The following is a 16,888-nucleotide window of genomic DNA, read 5'->3' as shown; positions in this document are numbered from 1 at the left end:
GTTGAGAACAATGAAATTGGGATACTGATGCCAATTCAAGGGAATGATGTATTAAATAAGGGTATTGAAAATTTTGAAATGTTGTATTAGGTAGAGAGTGGTTTCAGTCATTTTTTTTTTCTAAGATTGATGCAAGGAGAAAACCCATATCCAGAAGAGGTTACAACCTAATTAATGGAGCTTTTTAATTTAACCCAAATCAATACCTTTTTAATGGATGAGTGGATGAATCATGAGTGTACATTTCCAACACTACCTCAATAATAAAATGACAAGTATTCGCCTCAGCCATCCATCCCACCCACCTCAAAGCAGCATTCCCTTCCCTGATCCCCCAATTGGTCACATCGTCGTATGAATACAGTAATAGTTTGTCAGCCAAAGAATTGGGAAATTAAAAAGATGCCCCCTTAATATTTGGCACAACACATTCCTTTCATCCCACACCACAATGTTGTCCTACTTCGTTTGTGGACATATGGAACCCCGCTAGAACCATGATCCACCAACTATCAATAACATAACCAGACGGGACACCTTTGACAAAACGAAAAAAAGACCCACAAAAATACCTATTCTGCAAAGCAACTAGGGTTCATTCACCGGCTGAAAGCTTGGCACAGCTCCAATGACAGCATTGACAGGGTATATAGGTCCAGAACCGTCAGCCAACATTTCCGGTGCAACAGGTTCAATCCCAGGGAATGAGCCACCTTGCGTTCCTGGTGACATAGGGGATTCTGGAGGAGCCCCGTAATCAGGTGCTGCTGTAATCTGGTCGTGATCCCTTTCGTTTTCCCTCTGATATCGATCATAACTGTGGCTCTTGCTCTGGCTCCGGCTCTGGCTCTGGCTCCGACTACGGCTGAAGCTGCGGCTGCGACTACGGCTGAAACTGCGGCTACGGGACCGACTCCGACTCCAACTACGACTCTTGCTTCGGCTTCGGCTTCTACTTCTGCTTCTGCTATAATCCCATGTCCGCACCCTTTCTGGACTGGGACTATAACTTCTACTGTAACTTCTACCTCTACTCCTATCTGCAATTCCTCTTCGGTTATCATACCTCCCCCTACCATCCATGTTATTGCGCCTATCATACGGAGCCCGATCATATCTTCCCCTGCCACTCGCACCTCCACCAGGCCCAAATCCTCGTCCCCGGTTTCCACGTCCACCAAAAGTTTCATTTCTCCCACCACGGCCCCCAAAACCACCATCCCTCATGCCACCCCGGCCACCAAAGCCACCATCCCTCGTGCCACCACGGCCCCCAGAATCCCACCGTGCACTGCTAGATTCCCAACGGTTCATCCCACCCCGGCCCTTGCCAAAACTGGGCCCACCACGCAAAGCCATCTCCCGCAATTCTGGTGGAACTCGTTGATTTGACCCCTCCAAAACTTTAACAAGATCAGTTGCATACTTCCAGTCCTGATCAGAGAAGAAGGTATACGACACCCCCGTTGCACCTGCCCTTCCAGTTCTTCCAATTCGGTGGACATAATCCTCGACCCCAGTTGGAAAGTCATAATTGATAACCACCCTAGAAAAGAGCACCAAAAAAAGTCAGATGACAAATATCCTAATAATATTTTTTTATCGGTAAAGGGTACAAAATATCCTAACAATGTTACAAATATAAACCTCTTTTTAAGTCGGAAAAAGAACTATATGAGGTACATGTGAAAGCAAACAAGGATTGCTATTCCTGCTTTCCATCCTTTCTTCAGCAGATGGTAACGATTAAAGGACAACTAACCTAATGTCTTTAATGTCAAGTCCCCGAGCAGCAACATCAGTGGCAACTAAAATAGGGGACTTTCCACTGCGGAACTGATTCAGAACCCAGTCCCTCTCACCCTGAGACTTGTCTCCATGGATTGCAATAGCACCAAAGTTACGCCCAATACTGCGTGCAAGTTGATCACATAACCTCTTTGTCGAGCAGAAGATGATAATCTTAGACCCACGTTCTTGAGCTCTGAGAATTTGTTCCAAGCGCCTCTGCTTCTCCATCTGTGGGACTACCTCAACATACTGCAGAATAAAATGAACACATGATTTAGAGAGAGGGTGGTTCTCCCTTTTTAGGACGGATGGGGACAAAGGAATCCAATATCTCTAATTCTCAAATTGGGACAAAGGAATGTAATATCTCAACAATAACGCACAAAAATCAATGTCACCTGACCACCATATCTCTAGTTGATTACTTTCTAAAATACAAGGGGAAGGAAAATTGACAACAGAAACAAATGAATACAATGAACAAGATCAATTTATGGCCTAAGACATGTTCCAGTGAAAAACTATAAGATAATACAAACTGGGATACTAATTGGTTTTTCAGATACACCAAAAATACCATTCTGGATTTGAGCTTAACTGGAAATAGTTCTAGTAATATATAGAAAATTTAAATAAGATAATAGAGATAGGCATAAGTTGAAATGCAATAGACAAGACACAGAGGAGCAGACAATAGATTATAAGATTAAATAAGAAAGTTCTAAGAAAAAAATGAAGATAAGAAAAATGAGTAATAAAAGGAAAATATGAAATTTGAGTCTGTAAATGAAATTAGTAAAGTGTCATTACAGTTGTTTTAGGAGCATCGTTCATATTTTAAGTGTCTCTATGGTCCATCTATGGGTTTGCCTTAATTTCAAAGCAATTATAAATTGTTTTGGGTCAATTCCCTAATCTAATTTGCGTCTGTAAATGGGTCATCCCAGTTCTCATGGTGAGTCTATAAATAGCCTCGTTGTCATCAAAAGGGCAATTGATTTGAAGAAAAAAGTTTGGTTTGATCGATCTGTTCTGGTTGTTGTAAGTTCTCCTTCCCTCATACCTTTTTGTTCTTCTAAGGCTGCATTTGGCATTCCTTATTTTAAGGACTTAGCTCCTTTTGCGGTTAAAATGTCCTTATTTTAAGGAATGCCGAATGCAGCCTAAGTAATGTATTGCTTTGTCATCTACTATAACAGCAAGAGTTCTTTTTAATCTTTCGTACATTCTTTGGTGGACAACATCACAGTAAATTATCTACTTTCTTCTCTATTCCTATTCTCCATCCTTAATCACCAAAAGCCCCTCCTTCACCCCACAAAGCCGACCACGAGATCTGAAATTTCTAGGACCCCTTATCTATGCTGCATCATCAACGTAGTTCCTCGTGACAAGAGTATCAGTAAATACTTTGCATTTGCCATTTTCTAAATATGTACAGTTTACCTGTGTGATGGCTTTGTTCGCAACAAGCTCATTGACAGTCCCTATGTTCACCTGGACGGGGTTAACCAGTAGATCTCCTGCTATTTTTCTAACCTCCTTGGGCCAGGTTGCAGTGTACATGAGAGTCTGCCTGCGTGGGGGAATCTCATTCACAATCTTACGTATTTGAGGTTCAAAACCCATATCAAGCATTCGATCTGCCTCATCAAGCACAAGTAAGGAAACTTGACGGAAGTCGATCTTCCTCATTTCAAGAATGTCATTGAGCCGACCAGGAGTTGCCACAACAATGTCTGCCCCTCGATCTAAATCTCTAAGCTGGGGGCCCTTTGGGGCTCCACCATACAAGCACTGAAACATGAATCGAGCCATTACTAGATCAACATTTTAAATGGCAAAAAGGTAAAAGGAAAGAAGTAGAAGACTATTATTTAAGACACCATATGGGACATACAGTGCAAGAGATGTGCGAAGACCGACCAAACTTGATAGCCTCATCTTGTATTTGTGTTGCAAGCTCACGTGTTGGAGCCAGAACCACAACTGTTGGCCCATTCTGAGGATTATTTTGACATTGTCTAAGATGGATGAAGGCAGGAATCAGATAACCCAAGGTCTTCCCAGAACCTGTTTTGGCAATGGCCACTATATCCCTACTCTGGAGTGCAATAGGCCATGTCTGTGCCTGTATTGGTGTGGGAGAAGAAAAACCAGCAAGATGTATCTGAAACAGAAAATTGCAAACAATAAGGAAATCATAAGCCAAACACTTCTAGTAAAGACAATTGCCCACATACTGAACAAACAAAAAAGATAGTTGTCCATCCACGTTTTACAAATCATTATAACAAACTAATTTAGACCATGCATTATATAAAGATAGAAGTATAAAAATAACTATAAAACAACCCCATGTGTATATAGTTGCTTACTGAAGCAACTTGAGGCAGCAAAAGGGGCCATCTCAGACCAAGTGGTAGAGTGAAGAAAGCAGGAAAGCCCCAGCCTCGTCATGTCTGAATTGGAAGCAGGGCCCACCACCCTCCTAAAACTTGCCCAGGTAAGGCTCCAAGTATTCATTTTGCAGCCCCCAAGGGACAGAGAAGTTGCTGTGCATCAGGGTGCGTATAGCAGCACAGCGTACGACATATGCTCCTCTTCTGGAGCAGATATCGCACCTGCGACAAGTGAAAATAGATGAGTTTAAACATCTATAAATTCATACAGTAAGGAAAGACTAGCACCCAAAAAGGAAAAAACTACAATCCCTATTGGATATTTGGCCAATCAACAACATCAAGAATTAGGATAATTCAGAGTAGTGAAACCTACCTCTCTGAGTATTTCTGGAGGGAAACCAGTAGCTTCAAATGTCATGAAGGGAGCAGGAACATTGTCACCCTGAGTATTTTGTTTCACAAATCAAAATCATACCTCACACTAAAAACAAAGAGAATAATAAAAAAATCCACAAAAAACATAAAAGGAAAGATTCCACAACGGCGCTGAGAGGTCATAACAAATTCCAGGCAGTACTAGCAATCATAAGAACTAAATGAGAAAGACTAGTGCCATACCAGATATTCTGTCACCAATCATAATAGCATCCCCAAAAATAAATAAATTAAGGAGATGAATATTCTTGACACGAGTAAAATGATTAGACATACATAGACAATGCATTTCAGGAAAAGTAACTTCAAAAAGAAATATATGAAAATACCAATCATTATAGTGTTAATACATTGCAGCAAACTGAAAAGTCACATTTATTAACCATGTGCATTATATAGGCCAGGACAACATTGAGTAACAGCCCTTATCAACAAAATAACTACCACATTAACCAATAAGTGCAGTTGAATTGGATAGCAAAAATCGCTAAATGGGATAAAGAGAAGTATCATAATAATTTCAAGCACAATAAAAAAGACAACAATCAAGGTGAACCTGATCATGATGATCAGATGATCACAGTTTCAAATGTGTAGATTTTAGGCAATGGTGGAGTGCCTAGATGTGTATTGAATAGAATTTGGCAAAAAATACTAAATTCAAGACCAGGTACCAAGATTTATATACAGAATGCATACAAGTTAAAATAATAGCAACGCTCTTAAATAAATGCTACTGAATTTCAATTCAAACAATGGCTAGTCATCATATCGAAAAGATATTAACATTTTAAATCTATTAATTTTAATATTTCAAACATGATACTATAATACAATAATTTAATAGAGCAATTGTCTGTAAACAACTACTAAAGAAGGGTACAAATACAATTGTATGCTAGTAAAATATTTAGGAAGAGGAGTAATGAAAAGGGGGGAAAGATCTAGGGGTGGAGACCCAATTGTATAATCATATTTTCAGAGAGAATGAAAGATAGCAAATTCAAAAAAAGGGGCAAAACTGGTATCCTCTAAGAGAAAATATGAGAAGCCTAACAAATTGTCATGTAAGCCTCACAAGTGTAACTGCACATCTGCACCCTATGGGAGGCCAAATAGAGCTGAGTGCACCTAGAGACTAGTTCCAGGGCATTCTCGTTGAAGTGAAACAAAATCAAGAATTTCCCAGTTTCTACTTTTAATAAATTAAAAAAAAATCTAGAGGAAATTTTGCTAATGTTTTCTTCCACTTTTGATGTATTTAGTTGTTTTTTTAGTTTCTATTTTTAAATGTAATAGGTTTGAAAGATCAATAGTTTAAATTATTTCTTAAGTGGGGTCTACAATGTCTTATTTTGAGCAAACATGAGTCATAAAGGGTGGACTTGTCCCCTACTGCTGGGTCCATAAATGGGCCATGTTGTAATAGAAGAAACATGATTGTATCTTTGCACAGTTGTCAGGGTAGGGCACATGAATAGTTAGTGTCTTCCATATTGTGTCTTCCTGCATATTTATGTTTAGAAAATGAAAAGCATATTGCTTTTCATCTAGGAAAAACAGAAAGGATGGGATCAGAAATGAACTTATGTGAGAAGATAAATTGAGAGGAAAGCATCATTTCTAATGGCATATTTATGTTTAGAAAGCCAGCTAGCTATTATCTCCATCTAGCCTCAACTCTCCATCTCAAACTCAGAACCCCTGGTCGCCCAGTCAGAACCAATTCTCATTCACAGCACCTTTCTTTCCCCTACCATTATCCAAGATAGCCCATACCCTGGACCCATTCCCACAGTTGCCAGCGCAAGTGTGGTCCCATGGAGATTCTCTCAATCAAAAATTTGACCCTTGACGTGGGGACAGAGCTTTAAAGGAGATGATCCTGGCCCTATTTTATGCGACCAAAAATAGATTAGTTAGAGTTTCTGAATCATATGCAGTGGAGAATAACAGGACCATCTGGACCCCTTCCTCCAGGAGAAGTTTTAATGATTTGGAATTGGATATGGAAGCCTAACACTTCGCAACCCTTCAAAATCAGCACCTAAAGGTAAACCAACAAGCTCAAGATACCAGAAGTTGGAAGTGAACACAATCTAGAGAGTTTACGTGAAGTCTTTCGATAAAGATCTTGTTGGGGAGGCAAGGGATTGTTTCACAAGCAAAGATAATTGGGGGGCTGCTGCTCCTTTGAAACTAAAGTTTTTCTTCCTGGTGGTAGCTTGCGAAAAATGTCTTACAAAGATTTTGTTGCTGAAGAGAGGCTTTAATGTTCCAAATTTACTTTGTGTGCTCTAAAACAGAAGGGAGGTAACTTCAAATCACCTATCTCTGCATTGTAGGTTTAGTGCTGCAGTTCGACCCCATTTTCTCAGAGCTTTGAACCTGCAGTTGTGCTGACCCAGATCAATAAAGGACTTGTGAGAAGAATGGTAAATCTCAGGCATGTCTAGGAAAGGAAAGGTCTGTTGGTCAGCAGTTCCAGCTGCAATTTTGTGGGCAATATGGCTTGAAAGGAATTGCAGAATTTTTTAACAGATGTCAATCTCAGAGTCAGGGATGATCAATGTAGTAGTAGAGAATTTAAAGAGTTGGCTGTCTGTACACAATGTGTTAAACAAGTGTTCCCTTGTTAAGTTGCATATGTTAAGAAGATGATTACCTTGCAAGTCTCAAAAAGATTTGATGCTAATCTACATATATCATTCTAAAGACTCATTTGAGACTGAAGGCCGGTGAATGAATATTAATGATGGGAATTTGAATTCTTCTTACAGTTTTACGGTTTGGTAGAGATTCTTAGATAAACCTAATGGCACTAACTCCATCACGTTCCTATTTATCCTTACAACAGATATTTATTGATGTTATTCAACAAAAAAAAAAAACAGATTTTATTGATGCTATCTTCATACTTGAAGAAGAGGGGGGTTTGGGACATGGGAGGGTGACTAGAAAAAATCAAGCTCTGTTAGGGAAATGGTTGTGGCGATGGACATTGGAAAGAGGGAGGCTGTGGCATGAGGTGGTGGGAAGCATTCATGGGAGGTCAGAGAATGGATGAGATGCTGGTGTATCAAGGCTAACCTAGCAGCACCTTCTGTTTCTTTGTATAAAAAAGAGGTGGTCTCAAAATTTGTCTCATCTTTGGGAACACCCTTAGATCCTACTTGGGATTTTGGGTTTCGTAGAGGGGGATGATGAAATTGAATCTCTTTCTGTCTTGCTTTGTTGTCTTAATCAGGTTTGTTTGGATCCTTCCAAGCCAGATAAAAGAGTGTGGACTCCTAGACCTAATGGAACCTTTACTTGTGCTTCTTTTTTCAAGTCCATCTCTAAACTCTCTACTCAACAACTCTTTCCGTCATAAGAAATTTGGTGCAGGCCAGTTCCCCCAAAGATTATGGTGTTTTGTTGATAAGTATTCCATAGGAAAGTAAACACTTTAGATAACATGCAAAAGAGAAGACATTTCCTCTATATTTCTCCTAATTGGTGTATCCTCTGTAGAGCTCACGGTGAGGATTGTTACCACCTATTAACATCTTGTCCCTTTTCTGTAGACCTTTAGGCTTGGCTACTTTCGTTGTTTGGGAGTAGTTGGAGTCTACCAGTAGAAATTCGCATGCTCTTCAACCATTCTACATTTTTTTACCTACAAAAATAGGGAGAATTATGTGGAGATGTGCTCGCACTACCTTGGTTTGGACTCTTTGGGAAGAAAGGAATGCTAGAATTTTTCAAGAAAAAGAAAGGAGCAATCAAGAATTGAAAGACCAGTTCCCCCCTTGGGAAATCTTTCATCAATTCTCCTTTAATGACCTTTGGAGAAACTGATCAACAATAGCGAGGTATTCACCCCTAAAGGACAAATCAATTACAAGATGGTCTCCTCCATCTGAAGGCTCATTGAAATTGATCTTTGATGGAAGTAGCATGGGTAATCTAGGATTATCCGGAATGGGAGTGCTTTGAGAAATGAGAAGGGATAGATTTTGTTGCTCTACTCAGGTCCCTTAGGAATTGGGGACTCTATTAGGGCAGAGCTATTAGCTAATGTACAAGGGGTGCAATTTGCAAACCAGTTGGAATACAACACCTAATAATCGAAGGGGGTTCCAAAGTGGTGGTGGGTTGGTTGAAAAAATCCTAAAGAAGCTATGTGGTGCTATAAGAATGAAATGAAGAAATTCAGTTGGTTGACAAGGAATATGTTGGTCACTGTACAATGAGTGGAGAGATCAACAAATACTTTGTCAAATGTGTTAGCCAAGCAAGGGGTAAATAGGGAAGAAGTGTTTTGGGCTCAGCTGTGATTCCTGTTTTTCTTTCTTAGCTACTTGTAAGATTCAAGGAGGGGCTGCAGCTCGCGCCTCTCCCTAGGATGTTGTATGGATTCACTCTAAATTAGCTTCTGAATTAATAAATCTATTATCATTCATAAAAAAAAGCCTTAAAACTTTCTTAATCTTTTCCTATTTTGGCCTACCTTTGTTCCATTGCAAGCTTATCCCCCTATACTTTTTTCTTTATTCTCCCACTGCTCTTATCATTCATTAAAAAAAAAAAACCTTAAAACATTCTTAATATTTTCCTATTTTGGCCTACCTTTATTCCATTGCAAGCTTATCCCCCTATACTTTTTTCTTTATTCTCCCATCGCCCTCTTTGTTTTTTATTTATTCTCTCACTATGATTCTTCTTCGTCTTTACACTTCATCTATCTCTAGACTTTCTGCATTTCTTTTAGAATGTTAGAGATTACATCCTTTATTTTCTGAAAAAAGGTGAAGTATGGCACATTTACACCCAAAAGGGACTATACAAAGATTCGATTAGCAAGAAGTTAACATGAAAACAATGCAATTATCCAACCCTGTCAAAAAAATCTGTTATGCTCTAAACCCTGGAATTCCTTGTGTACTAAGCACCAAAGAACATGGCTTTGCTTTAATCCTTCCCATCACCACTTGGACATTTGATGTTGTGTTTTCAAAAAATCCAAGCATCCCTCTTCTGCCACGTACACCATAACACAGCCATAGGAATCAAGCGCCACACAATATTCCCTTTTTTATTCAGCCCTTTAATCTTCCAGCTCATCACAAATGCTAATATGGAATGAAGAAAGCACCCCCATCCACCCACCCAAGAGCACTTTAAAAAAAAAAAAGTGCTCCACATCTTGGTACAGCAAGGACTGTGCGGTTAGCAGACTCCAACTCCAAGGATAGAAAACAAATCCCACCTGATCCAGCTGCAATCCCCTGCTAACCAGCTTGTCTTGAGTCAGGCACTTCCCCAAAGCTGCAGTCCAAACAAAAAATATATTTTTGAAGGGGCAGCAGACTTTGAGATTCTGCTAGCAGGGAAGTCACCCACAATGCATTGGTCCAACTTGGTGTAGAAACGACCCACTATTCCCCCACCTCCACTTTCTGCAATCAGGTTGCCCCACCTAGGGAATGAATTGCCGAATAGACTGAAGCACATCCATCATCAGCTCCACCTCCCAATCATTCAAATTCCTTCTAAGAGATGGAGCCCATGTAGCAATACCATTAACCAACGGGTAACAATCTTTTACCAAAGTCTCCCTGTTCTAAGTAGCCAAAAATAAATATGGATACACCTCCAACAGAGCTTGTTGTTCACACCAACCATCCATCCAGAACTTAACCCTATTACCATTCCCCGCCTTATAACGCACACCTTAAGAAAATTGAGGATATACTTTTTCAATATATTTCCAAACCAATGTACCACAAGATTGCAAGTTGTTACCCGCCTCCCAATCCAACTCCCTTGCACCAAATTTGGCTTCAATGACTTCCTCCAAAGGCTACCCAGCTCCTCACTAAATTCTCCAGCACCATTTGAAACCCCCTTCTCACTAACTGATTAGTTCTGTTTTAATAATTTGTTGATTTTTTTGGATAATTTAGTTTGTTGGTTATTTAAGTCTCCTATAATCATTCCAGCCTGTTCTGTTGGGCAAACCAAAACTAGATCTCATAGCAACAAAATGAGGGCCTTGTGGCCTGATAAAAGATGCTTACACCCATCCCAGTCACCCAATTAGCAGCTGTTTGGGTGGGCCCTGCATCAATTCTTCATTAAAAATTATGCATTCTGCCATTTGGTTCACTGTAACAGAATGTCATGGTGGTTCATCATGCAAAGATACCAGTATCTCACCAAGCACTTGTACTCAGAAAAAAAAATGCCTGTATAAGCAACCTTTTGATATTTTAATTTATATCCCCACATATTTTAATTATTATTTGTTACACTAGATTTTGTTTAATAGGATGAATGCTAATATTAGAGACATGCCCATTTTTTTAACTTTTTGCAGTTCTCTGCATCTATCTATTTGTTATTTTTTTAATTTATTATATAATTTATGATATCACGAGTTGACCCATTTGGCCGGGTGATTGAACTGCTGATCCACCACCCAGAGGGGAAGTGGTTCATATTTTGGGCCATTTTTTAAATTATTGAACAAACAAACCCAAGTAAAATACCAACCGTTGCAGTAACCTCGTGCTGTCGGCGGTAGACCTCAGCAGGTGACAGATTTCCAGCATCCACTGAACCAAACATCCTTGAAGCAGGCCTTAGTGGTGCATTGCTAGGAAAAGGTGGTACCACAGCAGCATGATGGTACATGTTAGGCATTGCATGCCCTGGCATAATGTTTGGTCCACCGGCATGACCAGGTGTCATTCTCTGGGGAGGAACACCATCCATCCACACTCCCTGTTGCAAAATATCAACAATGCCATCAATATCCCTTCATTTCAAGTACAACACAACGGAAACATGGTAAACTATTCCTTTTCTCTTTTTTTATTGCAAGTTCTTGTCCATGTATGTTGGTTGTCATTCTAACTAATATAGAAATAAGATATCGTCATGACTGCCATGTGGAGAAATGAAAACATATATATTACTTACATGTATTTGATTAAATTTAGGAATCATGGGATGGGGGTCAACTCAACTTGGGATCCATTACCTCACAACAGACAATTCAGAGGATAATGTCACTTTGTTTTCTTAACTTGTAATATTTTGAAAACATGAGAAGTGAAAATCGACTAAAGGTTACTGCATACATAAATAGTGAAATCAATCCATGGTGTGATGTCAAACCCTATAAAGCAGTAAATAGATACACTTCCTTACAATTAAATCTCTCACCACCACCACCCCCCCAAAAAAAATGGTTAAAGCCCCAAATACCTGTTTGGTACAGTGACATTTTGACAGAGTTGAAGGGTTATGAAGCACTCAACTCAATCACCTCTGAAACAATGTTATGGCAAATTGGCAATAGTCACTCACACGGCCACTGTATGAAATGTAGCATTGGCCAAAAATTTTGAATATGGCAATATTGGTTATACAGAAGGCCACTCCATTATCCCAACTTGATAAGATCAACAGTGGAGTCAACACAATGGAAGAAAGTGATGATCAAAGATTCAGCAAGCTAATACAAAAGGTAAGACACATTAAGAAAAACATGACCCAGAACACTTTTATACTTCGTAATATACAATATGTAATAGAAGTACAGAACTCAATTACAAATAAATTCCAGATAAAATCCTACAAGACAGTAGAACCTAAACAAAGATCCACATATAGGTCTGTGCAAGAGCTTGCTTCTGAGGTGTTCTAGAGAGGAAGAGCCATTTCAAGAGACAAGATATAATATTCCATTTTTTATTGCAGGAATGTTATCAAAGCATGACCCAGAGCCACTTCAAGCCTTAGACAATATATAATGTTCCATCATTAATAAACACGATCAGAAGCATTCTATGGGAATGTTATCAAAGCTTACCTGCTGGTTCCGTCCCATGGGAATGGTAGTAAGCCCCGGTGGCTGAGAAACCATACTTGTACCTTCCTTATTGGCATTGTGGTATAAATCATTACCAGCTCTTCCACGAGGATTTTCATACTCTATTTTCAAACCAGTAGAGGGTCCACCAGCTTGTTGATTAGGAATAACAGATGGCCCCATCTGATTTCCAACCATGGGTCCACCCATTTGTTGCCGGAGAACAGGATCCATCCCAATTTGTGGCATTTGAACCAATGGTGAACCAGTTTGTTGTGCACTCACAGCAGGGCTACCAAATTGTTGTGCATGAACTGACCGCGCACCAATCTGTGGAGTCTGCATCGAATGAGTTCCAGTGGGTAGACTGTGAAGAGAAGAAGTTCCAGCCTGCTGGATCTGTGATGTTGAAATTCCAATCTGTTTCCCTTGTTGATACTCAGTTTCCTCCTGTATAAATCCCATTTTCTGCCCCTGTTGATATGTATTCTGTTGTGTCTGCTGTTGGGAAATTGGCTGTCCCTGTTGACTCCCAATCTGCTGTGCCTGCTGTTGAGGAATTTGTGGCCCCTGCTGGTGCGCACCCTGCTGTGCTGGTTGCTGCAAATGCTGTGAACCCTGTGGATGTGGGGTTTGCTGATATGACATCTGCTGCAGGTGCTGATACTGAAACTGCTGCCCAGGTTGATGCGGCATTTGTTGCCCTTGATGTTGAGGTGTTTGTTGCCCAAGTTGCTGTGGCATTTGTGGTACCTGTTGGACCATTTGTGGCCTAAACTGATGCTGCATTAGCTGCCCTTGCTGTAGAACAGCTTGTGTCATTTGTGGCTGTTGTTGCACAGCCTGTGTCATTTGTGGCTGTTGTTGTACAGCTTGTGCCATTTGTGGCTGCTGTTGCACAGCCTGTGCCATTTGTGGCTGCTGTTGCACAGCCGGTGTCATTTGTGACTGTTGCTGTGTAGCTTGTGCCGCTTGCTGTGCCTGCTGTTGACCTGATGCAACATGTTGCTGTGGTATTAATTGTTGCTGCTGAATGCCTTGTGCAATTTGCTGCCCTGATTGTGCTGTCACCTGAGTCATTTGCTGCCCCTGCTGGCCTAACACACCATTCGGCTGTTGGAATGTCCGGGCCATGGGTATTGGTGCCAGCTTTGGAGTAGATGCCGCAGGAGGAGGGCCCGGTGGCAATGGAGGGGGCAAACTGACTGGCCTTTCATATTGCGTAATATTAGTTTCAGGATTCCAATAGTACAAAAGGCCGGTGCTTCCGTCAATCAATCCCTTCCAAGGCTTTGGAAGTGTTGGATCATCTGGCGCAAATCTAGGACCCAGCGAAGCTGGAGCTGCCTCCGCAGTTGCCATAGAAATCCTTCTACCAGAAGCCACTACCTTGTAGAACAATCGGTGAATAAGGCTTCACAAGCACTATCCTTAGAGACAAAATATAAAAGAGAAAGAAGTCCTATATTTCTCAAACAAAAATTCAAGAAAATGCTACAGTGCTAAACCTAAAAACCAAAAACTAGAAAAAGCATGATCCGATGCCGAAAGCTAGATTAACAGGTAACGTCTTTATGCCAACAATTCATGAAATTCTAACATTTACAACCCTATATAGTTTAAGACTATACCGATTTGAAACGCGTAGTCCTACAAAATGTAATCAATTTGACAAACAAGGATGCCAAAAACAGTAAACCCTAGAAAACCAAAAAAAAAAAGGTTCATGGGCACTGAAACGATATATTCGTCGATAAGAGAGCTACAGTTCTCACACCATAACCAAGAACCTCGCACTGTAAAGAATTTGTTTACCTGATCGAGGAATTTGCTACCTTTGGAGTTCCACAGAGATTATCCTCCCTCTCTCTGTCTCTCTGGCTCGCCCTTGTGCGGAATAAATGAGGAGGGAGAGCGGTAAACCCTAAATCCCCCTCGGCCCCTCCCTTTTTTCTGCCGTCTGATATTTTGGAGACCGCAGAGGAAAATAAAATAAACAAAAAATATCTATAAGGTTGGTTCGAACACCAAAACCCGAAAACAGGAAAGCAACCCAATTGCTTGGGTTATGTTATATATAGGACACGAGAATTGTAAACGAGCCGTTTACGCTGAACTATCAAACCCTTGTACGGTTATACCCTCGGGAATCAACACAATCTGGACCATTCATCCTGATTACAAGGAAATACGCAAATACGCAGACGCCAACAGTAATCCCTGGATCTGCTAACGACAACGCTACCACATGATGAGTAGATCTGAGCTCGGTTCAATGGTTGTTTAACCTTTATTCATTTTTCTATCAATTGCTTTTTAATCAGATAAACTCACTACTTGTGGTAAAAATGATTAGGGCTTTTTATTTAATTTAAATAATGAAATCAAGTTTAATTTGTAATTAATGATTTATTTCATCAAAAAGAATAGCTACACCATTGAAAATCTCCACATCTAAGTATTCTATTTGAATTGGGCAGCCCAACCCAGCTTGACACCACCAAACATGAGCTTTTACATGGGTTAGCCTGATTTTATACATATTTTTAATCAATTCTATTTATAAGTTGGGTTCTGAAGCCCAATACACTATGGTTGTAAAAGGAAATAATTATAAATTCAAGTTGTTTTTTTTCAAAAATAATAAATAAAATGAGCTCAAGATGTGCCCTTAAAACGGTTTTCTAAAAGAGGGAACAAAAAATAAAATGTGACACCTTACACCCTAATTAACTTACCAAGTTGGTGATTGGTGATAGATAAACATGGTAGCTTTTATAATATTTAATATAATGATATTAAAGCCTTCGTAGTTTGGTTAGTGGGTATTTATTTCTTGTTGATTAGTTGTATAGTGTTACTTTTTCATTAATTATTGGGCCCTACAGTAAAGATATCTTCCGGCAGGATAAAACTTAACTTTTTCACATGAGCAGAAATTATATAAAATGTGGTAAAATATAAAAACCTCCCCTAAAGTTAGTGACAATTATAAAAACATCTCTTATAGTTTCATTTTAACAAATACCTCCTGAGAAACTCAATAAAAATCTACTCTGTCACTTACTCAATTATAAAACGTTAAACTAATAATGCCCATTTACCCTTTTTATAAATTATTTTACATAAAATGTTACTAAAATAACCCCATTTTAATCTTCACAAACAACTCGTTTTGATTTTTATCCTTGGTTTACTAGACGTATTAGTTGGGAGTTGGAGTAGTGAGGGAAAATATGGTGGGCTCAGGAGCATCACACAAGAGCAATTAAGTGGTTGGGATGATGGCCCTGCACAAGGCCCCATCTTCTTGACCATTTGATCATGCCCGTATGTTAGATAATTTCAATACTTCTTCTGTTTTTTTTTTTTAAATGAATTTCTCTCCTAATTGCAGGAGAAGTAGAGGTGGTAATGGATGCAATGTTGGTAGAGGTGTAAATCAGGCTATGCCGCCTACGGCCTAGCACAACTTAACATGATTTTGAGGCAGCCCAACACAATTGTATGGGCCGATGGGCCGTGTTGGGCTTGGGATTTTAGGTCAATGAATCGGGATAGCATGACCCATATATATTTATATAATATATAAAACAGGGTAAAATGCAAAAACCTCTCATTAAGTTTATAACAATCATAAAAACTTTTCCTATAGTTCCACTTTAACAAAAACCTCCCCTCTATTTTCAAAAAAATCAACAAATACCTCCCTTTTGTCAATAACCAAGAAGGAAAACATTAAACCTATGATTTTTTTCTCAAAATACCTATTTTACCTTTATTAATGTACACCTATTTCTACTAAACCCTTTTACTCTTTGCTCTCTCTTCTTATCCCAGTTCCACCTTTTCTATCTAAAGAAGAGCAACTAAAGACAAACTAAACCAGAAGGGGTGCTACCTAAATCAAAGATTTAAGTTGTTGTGAAGAGAATTTCGCATGATTCAACCCAATGAATGAGAGAATTCATCGCTAAGATCGCAACCATCGACAGGCTTCGCCACCCAAACTTGGTGTGACCATTGGGCTATTGCTGGCATAAAGGTGAGCTCCTCTTGGTTTATGATTACATGTCCAACAGCAGCCTCAACATTTTCATTTTTTATTAACCCAAGTTAACACTAAATTGGGCACAGAGGTTTAAGATCGCCAAGGATGCGTGTTCTGCACTATTGTATCTACATGAACATGGGTGCGGGTGATCATCCACAAAGATATTAAGGCCAGCAATGTGTTATTAGACAGTGAAATGAATGGAAAAGTTAGGAGATTTTGGCTCGGCCAAGCTCAGTAAGCAAGGAGTTGATCCTCAAACCTCCAAAGTCCTATATGGTAGGCACTCTAGGCTATATTGCATCAGTGCTTGCCAGAACCGGCAAAGCTAGCACAAGCATC

General features: G+C 39.7%; 1 protein-coding gene across 2 annotated transcripts; it reads right to left on the bottom strand.

Moving 5' to 3' along the window:
• Positions 1–181: 181 nt before the first annotated feature.
• LOC148867823 (DEAD box RNA helicase family protein) lies at positions 182–14,542 on the bottom strand. 2 transcript variants are annotated; one of them, XM_088977863.1, is made up of 8 exons: positions 14,308–14,542; positions 12,493–13,881; positions 11,169–11,399; positions 4,570–4,638; positions 3,692–3,961; positions 3,238–3,588; positions 1,763–2,040; positions 182–1,546 (listed from the first exon to the last, which is right to left on the bottom strand). In XM_088977863.1, exons 2-8 carry the CDS (start codon positions 13,852–13,854, stop codon positions 589–591), a joined length of 3,519 nt encoding a protein of 1,172 aa, XP_088833989.1. In that variant the 5' UTR covers positions 13,855–13,881; positions 14,308–14,542; the 3' UTR covers positions 182–588. The 2 variants fall into 2 exon arrangements, with proteins under 2 accessions (XP_088833989.1, XP_088833990.1); XM_088977864.1 differs by having other exon boundaries at positions 12,493–13,877.
• Between the last annotated feature and the right edge of the window lie 2,346 nt (positions 14,543–16,888).

Source organism: Nelumbo lutea, chromosome 3 (assembly GCF_056320005.1).
Source record: "Nelumbo lutea isolate HS-2025 chromosome 3, American lotus-T2T, whole genome shotgun sequence".
Taxonomy (NCBI): Eukaryota; Viridiplantae; Streptophyta; class Magnoliopsida; order Proteales; family Nelumbonaceae; genus Nelumbo; species Nelumbo lutea.
Note: the sequence above shows the minus strand (reverse complement) of the source record. Positions and strands in the feature narration are given on the sequence as shown.

Coding starts and splice junctions, on each gene's coding strand:
- LOC148867823 (XM_088977863.1), bottom strand. CDS start 13,854: ATGGCAACTGCGGAGGCAGCTCCAGCTTCGCTGGGTCCTAGATTTGCG. Junction 4,639..11,168: donor AGCACGAGGTTACTGCAACG/GTTGGTATTTTA, acceptor CAAAATACTCAG/GGTGACAATGTTCCTGCTCC. Junction 3,589..3,691: donor CTTCGCACATCTCTTGCACT/GTATGTCCCATA, acceptor TTCATGTTTCAG/TGCTTGTATGGTGGAGCCCC.